General features: G+C 49.5%; 1 protein-coding gene across 1 annotated transcript in view; it reads right to left on the reverse strand.

The window, feature by feature from the left end:
• Positions 1 to 461: 461 nt before the first annotated feature.
• The window catches only part of LOC105694763, a 211,105-nt gene continuing 198,596 nt past the window's right edge, over positions 462 to 12,970 (reverse strand). Inside the window, exons 9-15 of the mRNA XM_023431772.1 lie at positions 4,967 to 5,179; positions 3,050 to 4,666; positions 2,475 to 2,717; positions 1,830 to 2,285; positions 1,413 to 1,688; positions 785 to 1,033; positions 462 to 652 (exon numbers count right to left, since the gene is read on the reverse strand). Coding sequence (XP_023287540.1) covers positions 462 to 652; positions 785 to 1,033; positions 1,413 to 1,688; positions 1,830 to 2,285; positions 2,475 to 2,717; positions 3,050 to 4,666; positions 4,967 to 5,179 — 3,245 coding nt within the window. The remainder of the gene's footprint in view (positions 653 to 784; positions 1,034 to 1,412; positions 1,689 to 1,829; positions 2,286 to 2,474; positions 2,718 to 3,049; positions 4,667 to 4,966; positions 5,180 to 12,970) is intronic.

Here is a 12,970-nt window from a genome sequence, read left to right on the forward strand (position 1 = left end):
ACGCTATTTGAAATATCAGGATTAATTTCAACTTCCGAAGGAAACGTCCTTCGGTTGACAAGTGACATTCGCTTTGCGAAATTAAGGAAAAACAAAAAGTGCAAACCGAGTAATTTGTCAGGAAAAAAATTGATCCATGAGTTTCCGTCGTCAGACATTTGAGTCATCGTCCCTTTTCGCCAAGGACGGGTCGTCCTGGGATAGGTCGAAATTCCAGTACCCCAGGAAGTTGAACTCCAGCCGATGATTTAATTTGTGGGTCTTGAACGTTGTTACGGGTAATTGTATATGCATCGGTCCCCCAAGCTCCGTACGGACTGCGGTTTGTACACGTCCAGAGGGATCCAGGGGGTCCAGGATGACTGGAGGATGGAATAAGTCAGTCCCGGAGAACGGTCCCTGGCAAGGACGACAAGGGCCGGTGATCAGCACGCGGTGGCCCGGGCTGATCCTGGTCTGTGTTAGGTAATCTCAATCCTAGAAGGTGGATGGACTAGTCCAGGTCGGAGGGTGCTGGGAACGGCGTCGAAGCAGGTGATCAGGAGCACGTGGCTCTTGCAAGCCTCCACCCTCTTCTGCAGGATGTACGTCTCCGACTCCAGGGCCTCCAGGAAGGACGGGTCCCGCCAGTCCATGCTGTCTTCGACGTGCACTGGAACATCAGGACTAATTGAAAGTTCCGCGTAATTAGGGTTAATCTTAATGGCATCCCTTCGTTTTGGGAGCTGGTGGGACCATCCTCATCTCCTACAGAGATGCAGGAGGAGACCTGGGGGAAACTCACGCTCGAAACTCCAGCGATCGTCCGGCACCATCAGGCGCCGCTTGGCCAACCTGAGCTCCTGCCTAAGTAGGCGCTGGCGCAGCCGAAGGCTGTGTATCCTGGACGTCGTGCCACGAGGGTCCGAGCGCACCCTTGCGCGCCGCTCCAGGATCGCCACGTCCTCGCCTGTGTAGGCGAGGATTCCCGTGGGAGGCGCGGCCGGTCGCGCCCGCGCCCGGGCCGCGCATCCTGCCGCCCGGCGTCCCACCGCTGAAACACCCGCACAACGTCGAGGTTAGAACGCCCAGAGCACCACCTGAGAAGAATCACCGAGGTGGGGACGACATTTAGCGGGTGCACACTAGATATTAGTCGCTGGTCATCGGGTGGAGGAGAGGGAGCTTCCTGGGTGTGGGATTAAGGCAGTCTTTCCCCTTGCTTGGGAAATAAAAATTATATTAAACCATATTAAACTATTTTGGATGTTCCCGATGGTGACGAGGACCAACATTATCGACGGGATCGGGAACGATTATGATTTTGGTGACCTAACGCCCAAGGATCCGGATGGCGATTTAGAGCTTTCGAGGATTTGAAATGTAATCCGGGACCCGGAATTGCTGATGGGACGGAAAGGGTGGATTTGTACCTTGGTGTTCCTGGAGAGCGCTGGTCTGCCGCGAGGAGTCGCTGGTTATGCTGCTGGTCTCGCTGTCCCTGACGATGCTGTCGTATCCGGAGCTTTCGGCTCTGTGCCTTGACAGCGTCGCCGGGGAGAGCTTGGCAGCACGTGGGGTGGAGTCGGCTCCGGAGTCGTATCCTTCCTTGTTCAGACCTAGGGAAGAGCCCAGGCCGAGGATCTTCCTCTGCATGCGCCCCGAAGAGGGCACCAGGGTTCCCATGGACAGCTGCAGCGGAGCGGGAGCTGGAAATGGGGATTCTTCGAGTACTCTCCTCGACCTTAGGTCCGTTCTCTTCGGCTCTGACGGTTTGATGTCAGGGTAGGAAATACCTTGGCCGAATTCACCCTCTTCGAGGTGAAGATCGGAGCTGAAGGGATTCTCACCTGGGAGCTTGACGTCCTCCTCGATGTCGGACTTCCCAGTGACCGTCCTCTCGGGTCTCTCGGCAGCTGTGAAGAGCTTCTTCGCCTCGACGTACTCCTCTTCGGGGTCCGAGCCGGAGGCGCCGTTCCCCGGTATCCTTTCGATCTCCTCCTTCAAGTTTGGGTTGGACGCGCCGTCGGGGTGCCTCAGGCTGGAGATGTTGCACTCCCCTAATTTCCCGCAGTACCTTCTGGGACTCGCCAAGTGGGCCACGCTGCTGGGGTACCAGTAGGAAGCTGTGGCCGGCCTCGACATGCTCTGTCGGCAGTTGTCGCAGATCTTCTCCTGCTCTGACTTCCCGGCGGTGTAGGCGGGCTCGCTGTATATGCTCCCGTGGTTGCTGGCGTTGTCGTTGAAGAGGACGTCCGACAAGGAGAGGGACTGGCAGCGAGACGGTGGACGGAAGACCCCGGCGGCTGGAATAGGTCCTGCGTTAATTGTACACCGTAAGACCATGGTACACATAAAGGAGCGAGTCTAACCGAGATTTGCTGTCGAGCTTCATTTGTTATATCCACCGAGACGGACAAGTAACGTCTAGATGCCCATTAAGGGGACTTGGAACCCCAGAAGTTAGAAGATGAGGATCAACCTTCAACACTTACATGGGGTATCTCGGACGCTGACGGAGTTCTCCCTTTGGTAGGTCGCCGAGTTGGAGACGTTGGCCAGGGCAAGTTTGCTCTGGTAGAGTTCGTGCAGGCGAGCCAACTGATCGAACTTCAGTCTGGTTTCTTGCTCGAGGAAGTCCTCGTGATCGAAGTACGGCCGGGGCAGCACCCCCGCCCCTACCGGGGGTGGGTAGTGCGGTCTGTACCTCTCGGTGTCCGACATCACCGACATGGAGTCTGGAAAATATTCGATTCCGTTTTTCAGGGTCGCGGATAAAAAAGGAAACTAGATGTACAGGATCGGTCTGGACTTGCTCAGGGGCCTTGAAGAAGGGGAAGAGTCCTGGAGGAGGAATTACGCGGTGCCTTTGGGTTCTCCAGGGGGTGGCTCCTGTCTTCTTCGGTATCTGGGGAACCTCTGGGCGAGGGGGATGACGAAGAGGACGCCTGATCCGGAGGCTACACTTATGGGCATGGGGTTTAAAGAGGGGATGGGGAAGAGCAGAGGTATCTCCAAGGTGGGCACGTGGAAATTGCTTCAGGGTTAGGATGCACCCGAAGAGACTCACCGGTGAAGGTGGACACGACGGTGAGGTTCTCCTGGCTGAGTATCCTCAGGGGATGCTCCTCCTGGTCGCTTTCCGGGAGCGGATTCTCCCCCATGCAGAGAGCGATGTCTTCCTCGGTGACCTGGAGACAGGAGTCCTGCATAGGGACCGGTTCCAGGTCCTCGACCTCGACGATTTCCAGGATCTCGTCCTCGGAGCTCAGGGAGTGCCTCGACGGCAAAACGACGTCCTTGTGCGAGAGGTTCAGACTCTCCATCGAGACTTCTCTACTGACCCCATTGCTAAGCGGCTCTATAAGCGGTAAAGGTGGAGGGACGACGATCTCCTCGTCATCGTCCTCGTCTTCCTGGACCTCGATCTTCTCCTTGTCCGTCCCGTCGTCCATGACGGGACTGGCGGTCAAGTCCAGCCCGGAATCGGTGTTGGACTTGACGTTCATCAGATTCAGTTTCGCCCCCAATTTCTCGGTGATATCCTCGATCTCGTTAAACTTCAGTCCATCGCTTTCTATGGTGGTGGAGGACCTGTCGTCGTCGTCGCAGCTCTTGAAGGTGGTCAGCTCCTTGTACTGCGAGGTCGACGAGGTCTGCGGCATCTTGGCCTCCATCCTGGACGCCCCGTGCTTGGTGCGCTGGATCTGGGAGGACTGATTCTCCACCCACTTCCTGATCATGCTCTTCTTATGGCTGTCCATGAACCCATATCCGGAAGAGGAGTGCTGGCCGTGGAGAGGAGGTCCCGTCAGCTGCATGGGGCCGTCCACCCAGGTCTCCTTCTTGTGGTGAGGGTCCTTCAGCATGTGCCTCGCCTCTGCCACCTTGGACTTGGAGATCCTGGGTCCGTCTATCCACTGCTCGTCGGATCCTCCACTTGGGGCCGCGACGGGGATCTTGCTCCCAGGGGAGTCCGTGATCTTGGACCCTGGCACCTTCACCGAGGACTTCCTGGCTGGACTGGCCTTCGGAGTTATGCTGTGCGCGGGGGAGGTTTGCTTCGACGCGGTTTGGGTCAGGGTCTTCATCACCTTCGTCGCCTTGTGAGCCGGGCTCCGCTCTTCCGGGATCTTGCTGGGCTTTTCCGCGGCCGAACCGCGCAGGACCTTCCCCATGGCGCACCTGTTGTCACCCGAATTCAGACTCGGCAGGTACACCGGAGGGTGTTCTCCATCCGTGGCGTCGTCGGCACCCGGACCTACGTAGATGACTGTGTCGGCGGAGAGGTCGCTGGAGCTGGGGTCGCACTCGCTGGTCTGTCTCGCTGCCTCTTCCCCGGAACTGCCCCCGCTTCCGGTTCCCTGGGTACCGCCGCCGACGAACTTGATCTTCCGCCGGCGCATCCTGTGGATCCTTGACGCCAGTTGCACCGTCGTCAGGGTCTCCGAGTAGTGCTGAGCGTTTGGGGACACGTGGGCTATCATCGCCGCGTGGCACGTCAGCGACCCAAGGCACTCCTTCAGCAGCTGGGTCAACTTGTGCTCCTTGTAGGGCAGGTGCTTCTGCCCGTTGAAGATGGCCAGCAGGATGTTGCCCAGGCCCGACAAGGGGATGCCTCCGGAGGACTTTCCGCGGTCCGAGTTCCCCAGGTCCATCAGGTGCAGTCTGCTTCGGCCCCCGGCGACTGCGAACGGGAAGAGGACTCTTTTATTGATCATGACTTATGAAAAGGAGATTTTCAACATAACTGCTTATCGTTCTATGCTACATGATATGCGTCAATTTTCTTAAATGGCAACAGTCATTTTCATCCCTCTAAAAGTTGTTCGGCTTGGTAAAACGAATTCGACGGTATCATTTGTTATGCCATTGTCAGGCGAAATTTTGCATAAAAACTTGGATTAATCATTCAGGTGTATCTTTTTTAAATGCGACGACCTGTATACATTTTCTTAGCTAATCTGCATTTTTTTTTCGGATTTACCTCCTCCTTTCCCTGCCACGCTGTACTGGTACACGTGTAACGTGTACAGCATGTGCGCGTCGCCGTCTTCTCTCTGACGTCCTGCAACTGCAGCGTCCAGGTAAAAAGCAGCCCTCTCGGCAGTCGGTGCACGTAGCTCGCTGTGCTGTTGCAGCTGCAGGGTCCCGAAAAGCGGATCATCCCGGAGATATACAGCTGGCGACTGCTCCGAGTCTGAAATGCAACAACGATCGCGTCCTGAATCAGATGCAAAACTCCCCCATTGTCACGCGATGCATTTTCCGCAAGCCCAAATGAAACTTCGGGCTCCTGGATTTTTTCCAATTTTTTTTTTAATATCTCATAGGCCCCTTTTGACTTTCCATGCGGCAAAGTGGCATTTTTATCGCCATGGACCAAACGGCAGGATTCTCACCAAGGTGGGAATTAACGACAAGGATAATTCTGAGATATGACGTTCGGCGTCGAAAGGAGACCGAGGGGCGCAAAGTCGCTGTAAATTGCGATCAGCGTTAAAATGTAATTACACGTCACTATCTCCCGATCGCGACGTAAACCTGCATTGATCTCCGATGCAGCTCTCGCGGTGCACTTCGAGGAGCATAAAAGCCGAACCGACGAAACGTCGCGCTTTTATTGGATCGACGGTAAGGGAGGATCTATGAAGGTCCGCTCGTAAAGGCCCATTTTTACGCAGCTGCAGCTGCATAAAAATGCGCGCTTTTACATCCCGGAACCGATCTGCCGGGGATCGACCGTAAATGCGACCGTTTGCTTCAACGGCGTTTACACGGCCCTAGGCGGGTTTTACGGCGACGTCCCTTAAACGGCCACCATGTAAATCATCGATCAGGCTATCTCTACAAGAGGGAATCCGTCATCGATCGCTTCTTCCAATTTATTATCAATTTTTTTTTATTCAGAATTTTCAGACTCGCTTGTATCGCAAGGCACTTTTCTTCGTTCTATTAAACTCAGGGGAGGGGTAAATTATTTTATGAAACATACATCCCCCAATGACTAGTACGAAGGGGTGTATATGTGATATCCTGAAATATGAATGTAGAAAAAAATTCATCGGGTGATTTAATATTTCACGTATCTTTGGCCTGATTTGCAATTTCATTTTGAAATAGAGAGGGTTGTATTTTTTATTTTTTTTTTTTAACGAAGTCGAATCATTTGATAGGTGTTCCTGATATGTGCCCATAATTATGAAAGTGGTCTAAGTCATATATTTTTTGTTTCGAAATTACATTGAATTAATTTCGTTTGAAATAATATGGCGTGAAATAACTGATAAACTCATTTTTTTTTTATTTTGACTTAGACCACTTTCATAATTATGGGCACATATGAGGAAGAGTACTTACAAAAAAATTCATCGGGAGATTTAATATTTCGCGTATCTTTGGCCTGATTTGCAATTTCATTTTGAAATAGAGGGGGTTGTATTTTTCTGATTTTTTTTTTTTTAACGAAGTCGAATCATTTGACATGTATTCCTGATATGAGGAAGAATACTTACAAAAAAATTCATCGGGAGATTTAATATTTCGCGCATCTTTGGCCTGATTTGCAATTTCATTTTAAAATAGAGGGGGTTGTATTTTTTTTTTTTTTAACGAAGTCGAATCGTTTGATATGTGTTCCTGATATGAGGAAGAGTACTTTAAGAGCATGTGCGGCATACGAGAATTTTCTCCCGGATATCCGGAAGTTCAGCGCCCCGAAATATGACCGTCAAGCTCGTAAAGCAGTTTCGGTAATATTTCCGGAGGATTCAGGACGCGTCCCTGTTCCGTGAGGGAAATACGGCGACAATGCGGTATCATCTTCAGGGTAAGCTAATATTTTGGCGAGTGGGTTTTTATAGTTTAGCGAAAGCTGCTCGCGGGGGGTACGTTACTGCTGGGGACGGGGGGTGGGTCGTGTGGCAATATCCATAAAAGGGACCAGAGGAAGTAATATTGCCGGCATCTGCGCTGCATGTTGCGGATGAGTGCGGAAATAAAACCGGGAAGAAAGGCGGAGGACGAGGGGAAAGCTCGAGGGAGAGATCTTGGGGCTGCCTAGGCACATGGACACGCGTAATGGACGCGAAACGAGCTTTAACCACCCCCACCTCCCTTCGCACTTACATCCGCATTTTCTAGGATCCACGGATGAGCCGCGATTTTCCCGACCGTTTTCAGGAAAACTCCGACTTTCTTCCCTAGATGATTTCCGCGGTCCCGCGAAAGCTCGGATGAGACGTCAGACCGAAAACCGTGTCAAGATGGGACGATTCGCAGCTGTTTACCCAGCAATTTTGGAAAACGGTGGAACGCCCGGAAAATGGAGAAAAGCTCGTCTGCGAAAGTGTCCAGTGAAATCGCTTGGGAAGAGAAACGTCGACTTGGCTCGTTCGGGAAATAAATATCGAAGGGATTGTTTGGAAAATAAAAATCGAAGGGCTTGTTTGGAAAATGAAAATGTTTAGGGATTCACCTGGAAAATAAAAATGTTTAGGGGTTCACCTGGGAAATAAAAATGTTTAGGGATTCACCCGGAAAAAGTCAATTAATAACCATTAATAAGTAATAAAACCGAAAACCGTGTCACGATGGAACGATTCGCAGCTGTTTTTCCAGCAATTTTGGAAAACGGTGGAACGCCCGGAAAATGGAGAAAAGCTCGTCTGGGAAAAAGTCCAGTGAAATCGCTTGGGATGGGAAACGTCGACTTGGCTCCTTCGGGAAATAAATATCGAAGGGCTTGTTTGAAAAATAAAAATGTTTAGGGACTCACCTGGAAAATGTCGATTAATAAGAAATAGGAAACAGGCATAAAAAATACGAAAAGTCTCGTGGAAAAATTCGGGAAAAAGTTCGAGTAGGCCGATTACGTGGGTTGGTCTTTGTTTTTGGTTTTGCGGGTCCTTCGAATGGGCTTGGAGTCCGTGAAAATATTTCTGGGGAAACTCAACGAGGCTTGTGAAAACGGAAAATGCCGGTCGACGGAGGAAGCGCGAAAAATGGCCGCGGATTAAAGTCTCGGCGGCGGCGTAAAGCAAAAGCTCGAGTCTGCTCTTTATACACCCGGCCTCGAAATGAATGGGGCGCACTCCCTTTTCCTGATACAGGGAAAGGGATGATTCGCGGGGGTGCCGGGAACGTACGGGAAACCACCCCCGAAATTCACGAGACACGTCGCCCTTTCCGGGAGCCTCGGACGCATTTTCCGAATCGGATTCCGACTCTGAAAATTATTCCGAAAATATTTCCGATGACATTTCGTCGATAAATAATTTCTGCCATTTGTGGAAAAATGTAAGCTCCTCGGGTGAGACCGTGTAAATCGCCCCCTATTCAGTTAATTCCATGATCTTGTACTCCACCGCTGCACTTATAAAAAAAATATAAAATCTGCAGATATTAATATCTACAAGTTATAGTTTGTCGAATTTTTCAATGTTCACTTTTGGGGCGCTTCTCTTGAATTTCCATTGTAATATTGAGAAACAGGGTAGGAGTCATCGGATATGTAAATTAAATCGTGTTGGTCGGGATTGCTAAAGAGGTTAGGATTATTTTAATTATTCAAGGTAAATAGAGAAGTAGTGAATTTCCTGGGGGGAGGGTGGAGGCGCGTTATTACGGAATGCACGCCCCAGTAATTTTGAACGGAGGGGTAAATATGCGCCCCTCTAATTACTCAAAATGTCGTATATCCCGGCGAGCGCAAAACGCTTTACTTAGGCGTTCCGTAAACCGAGGTGCAAGTTCTGGTATAACCACCTTAAGATTTCCTCGATAATACCGAACTTCGCTACCTCTGAAAGCTCCTCCACCCCTTTCGGCATTAACTCGAGAAGCCGACTTCAACCCTTACCTTCGCGCTCATCCCCCGAACTTTCACAGTGACTTGGCCTAGGTCAAAAACGAGTATCCTTTAATTGCCGCCGCTAAAAAGGCTCACTTTCGCAAGCTCCCTCGTAAAAGCTAAAAGCTTGGAGGAAATCAGGGGGCAGACTCGATCCTAGTTTCGCCCCTTAATTGCGTCCGCTCGGTTCATCGAGCTGAAAATTTTGGAACCCCTCCCCACGATAGAGAAGGTCCAGAAATTAACATCGCCTTTATTAACCCTTCGACTACGGAATCCTTTCGACATAAGGGCGAAATTCGTCAACGCGTGCAGGCAATATTCGACCAAACGTCGAACGAAAAAAATGGATTTAAAATCCGCATTTTGAACTTTTTGGAACCCCTCCCCTCGATCGAGAAGATCCAGAAATTAACATCGCCTTTATTAGCCCTTCGACTACGGAACCCTGTCGACATAAGGGCGAAATTCGTCAACGCGTGCAGGCAATATTCGACCAAACGTCGAACGCCTTTAGTAAAAGATTAAAAAAATGGATTTAAAATCCGCATTTTGAACTTTTTGGAACCCGTCCCCTCGATCGAGAAGATCCAGAAATTAACATCACTTTTATTAACCCTTCAACTACGGAACCCTGTCGACATAAGGGCGTAATTCGTCAACGCGTGCAGGCAACATTGGACCAAACGTCGAACGGCTTTAGTAAAGAGTTAAAAAAAATGGATTTTCTCAGAATTGGTGCCAAAGAAAAAATACCGAGACCCACGTACTTGCCTCGATGAACTGAAACGGCGTGAAAAATATGACAAATCGAAGCGAAACGTAAGAAAATAAATAATCCACGGAAACGTCGGTTGACCAAACGTCACGGCGATGCCAAAATCGACGCCAGGGTGGGCGGACTTTTCAGAATGCAATATTCCTCGGGAGATTTCCCATCCCGGAAAAAGGTATTTCCCGCGTCTCGGTCGGAGAATGTCCCCATCGAGTGCACAGAATGTGTCTCTACTTTCCTCGGTTTTCAACCCCCTACGCATTTCCACCCCACCTACGGTGCGTTGCACGTGTGTGCATTCCTTGCCACCCCCTTTTTTTTTTCCGCATCGCGTAAAAGACACCGAGAGGAGCCCCGGGAAAAGCAAGGGTGCTTTTTACTTTATACTTTTGACTTTTTGTTCCTCCTTCCCCGAGCCACCCCCGGGCCGCCCCGATGGAGTAAGGATGTAAAACAATAAGCGAACGCGGGTGTGCACCCTCGATACACATTACGCACATTTTTCCTGGTATATGCACTCCGGGGATGGGGATTCTCGGGGGATGAAGAGGAACGTTTGCGTATTGTACATTGCGTTGCGTATTGTGTCTTCGGGGTTTCCTTCCAGCTTCTCCGATGTATCGATACCTATTGGGCCGCGTATCGATTGGTCGATATATCGGGACTCCGTTTTTTCCGATTTTTTGCCGGGGGCTCGCGCCGTCTGGAAATTGTTTTCCCGGGAATTTGTCTCGGGAAAAGGTATGGCTTTCCATGTCAATAGGGAATTTTTCTCCGTTCGTTCGATATCCAATGATGGAAACTCGGAAAATTGCTAATATTCCAGATCTTAGGAAACGTCCCGTTTATTGAAGGCGTCATTTCCGGAATTTTCTTTCGAATCGAAATTTCTTACCCGTACTGATAAATTAATTTTCTTAAAATTACATAAAAAGAAAATATTGAAAATGAACGTTTGAAAAGTCGAGCGGTGAATTTCATTCCTGGGCGAACTTAATTTTCTTGAAATTACGTAAAGAGAAAATATTGAAAATGAACGTTTGAAAAGCCGAGCGGTGAATTTCATTCCCGGGCGTTTGCTCGAGTCCAGGATTTTCCGGGGATTTTTCCAAGGCCGGGAAGACGATCCTTGCCCCTTGTCAATAGAGAATTTTTCTCCGTTCGTTCGATATCCACTGATGGAAACTCGGAAAATTGCTAATTTTCCAGATCTTAGGAAACGTCCCGTTTATTGAAGGCGTCATTTCCGGAAACTTCTTACCCGTACTGATAAATTAATTTTCTTGAAATTACATAAAAAGAAAAAATTGAAAATGAACGTTTGAAAAGCCGGGCGGTGAATTTCATTCCTGGGCGTTTGCTCGACTCCAGGATTTTCCGGGGATTTTTCCAAGGCCGGGAAGACGATCCTTGCCCCGTTCGGCGTATCTCTTCGGAATTTGCATCACCCTGGATGGGGAATTCGGCCACGCCGGCGAAATCCCCGATTCGTTCTGTTCAATCGGCCACAAAAGATGCTTTTCCACGGCGGCAGACGGCCATCGCCCGAAATACTCCTAAATCCCGTTTCCAATGTGAATTTTATGCTTCCGAGGGGTGCCGCCCCGAGCACGTACCCCTCCTGGAGGGTGGAGGCCGAGTTTCCAGGGTTTTCGAGTTTCCACCATTTTCCAGGTTTTCGAGGTGGCCCCGGCGGCCCGGGAAATGATTTCCATTCGCATTACGGGAATTTCTCCCGGAAGTCAGCCGGGAATGCTCCTCAGGATCGGCCCCAGGAACGGGAACACACCCGGGTCATAGTTTCGCAATAACATGCTCGATTCCCCTCGAGATCCCGGATCTCGGAAATATTAACGTAAGGGAACCCATAGAGAGAATAAAAATATGGAAACCACTCCCCGCGCTCTCTCATTTTTGCGTTTCGCCAACATTGCTAGCGGAATTCCCGAGAAATTCTTCCGCAGGATTAGGATGATATGAAAGGCGCTGAGAAATTTCATCGGTGTCGATGTTACCGTGAATGACCGAAATTGGAGAATGTCGACTTTCACCGGTGAATGTCAACAGATAACAAATACGTCGGTGAAAGATCGAATATTTCATTACATTGTTGTACATTCGGACCCTCTCCAGAGTGTGTCGACAATCACACACCGGTGAATGTCAACATTTATCGGTGTAAGTTAGAAATAAGGGTATTTAGCAATCGGACATACACGAAGCGACTATGTGAATGTTGACATTCACCGGTGAAAGTCGACATTCTCCAATTTCGGTCATCCACGGTAACATCGAACAATGAAATTCATAAGTACCCTTTTTGGGGGTTATGTCATCCGGAATACTTAAGTGGGCACATAAGCCGGCGAGTCGCGTTACCGACATTTATATTTATTTTGAAGTCTTTTACGTCTATGTTAAAAAATTATACGAACTGAAGCGTTTAGTATGTCATTTCGGAAAAGTAATGATAAAGAGATCGACGTCAAACTGTCGAAATCCCGTGAATTCATTATTCCGAAGACTCTTCATGACCGACGTCGCCATCTGTGGCGTTTAGCCGCAACTAAATTTTATTCTCATAGCGCCTCAAAACGCGCGGTTAAAGTTAACCGGGGATTTGTTAGAATAATTTCTGGAATTTCCTCTTGGATACCGAATATGTATATTGTGATAATTTACCAATAAATATCTTCTGCCCAGGTGTAAATACATTGTGTACATACTCCACGCGTCATTTCGAAGATTTTCCCATGAGAACTATGAATTGTTCGGAAAATTCCCTTCTGCTTAGGAAATATGAAAAGCATCCGAAAAATATATATTCCAAGCCAGACGAGAAATGTAAATCTCGATTTGTCGGTAACCGCCCTAACGTGCGTTCACGTATATATGCAAATACCCGTCCACGGGAATACAGGAGTCGAGGTCCCGAGGGCTCAAATCCCGGGGCGAGGAATCGGGAAAAAGATTTCCCTCCACATTACGGGAAGCCTCGGGATTCCGGAAGGAGGAAACGAGACCATTCTTCCGGGCCACCTGCGGGCTACGTGTATAAAAAGGAAACGTACTGAAATCGCGGTTCCGCAATAATGTGCCCGATACCCCCCGCGAATTCCGGGGGCGGAATGTCGGGAACAAACCCCGAAGGAAAACTCCACCCTTCCGGGAAGAAATAATTCCGTCGCTTTGAATTTTCCCGGGACCGACGAAAGCCCGAAGTCGATTCTCGAGTAGATTTTACAGGAGAAGCATTTCGATCTCTACGTGGCCTGATAATAAATAATTAAACGATAAAAAGAGGACGATAAAAATACTGGAAAATTCGGGATGAAGTGTGTATGAAATGTAGGATAATTAAGGCG

The sequence above is a fragment of the Orussus abietinus genome, unplaced genomic scaffold, assembly GCF_000612105.2.
Source record: "Orussus abietinus isolate OABI.00-Male unplaced genomic scaffold, Oabi_2.0 scaffold79, whole genome shotgun sequence".
Taxonomy (NCBI): domain Eukaryota; kingdom Metazoa; phylum Arthropoda; class Insecta; order Hymenoptera; family Orussidae; genus Orussus; species Orussus abietinus.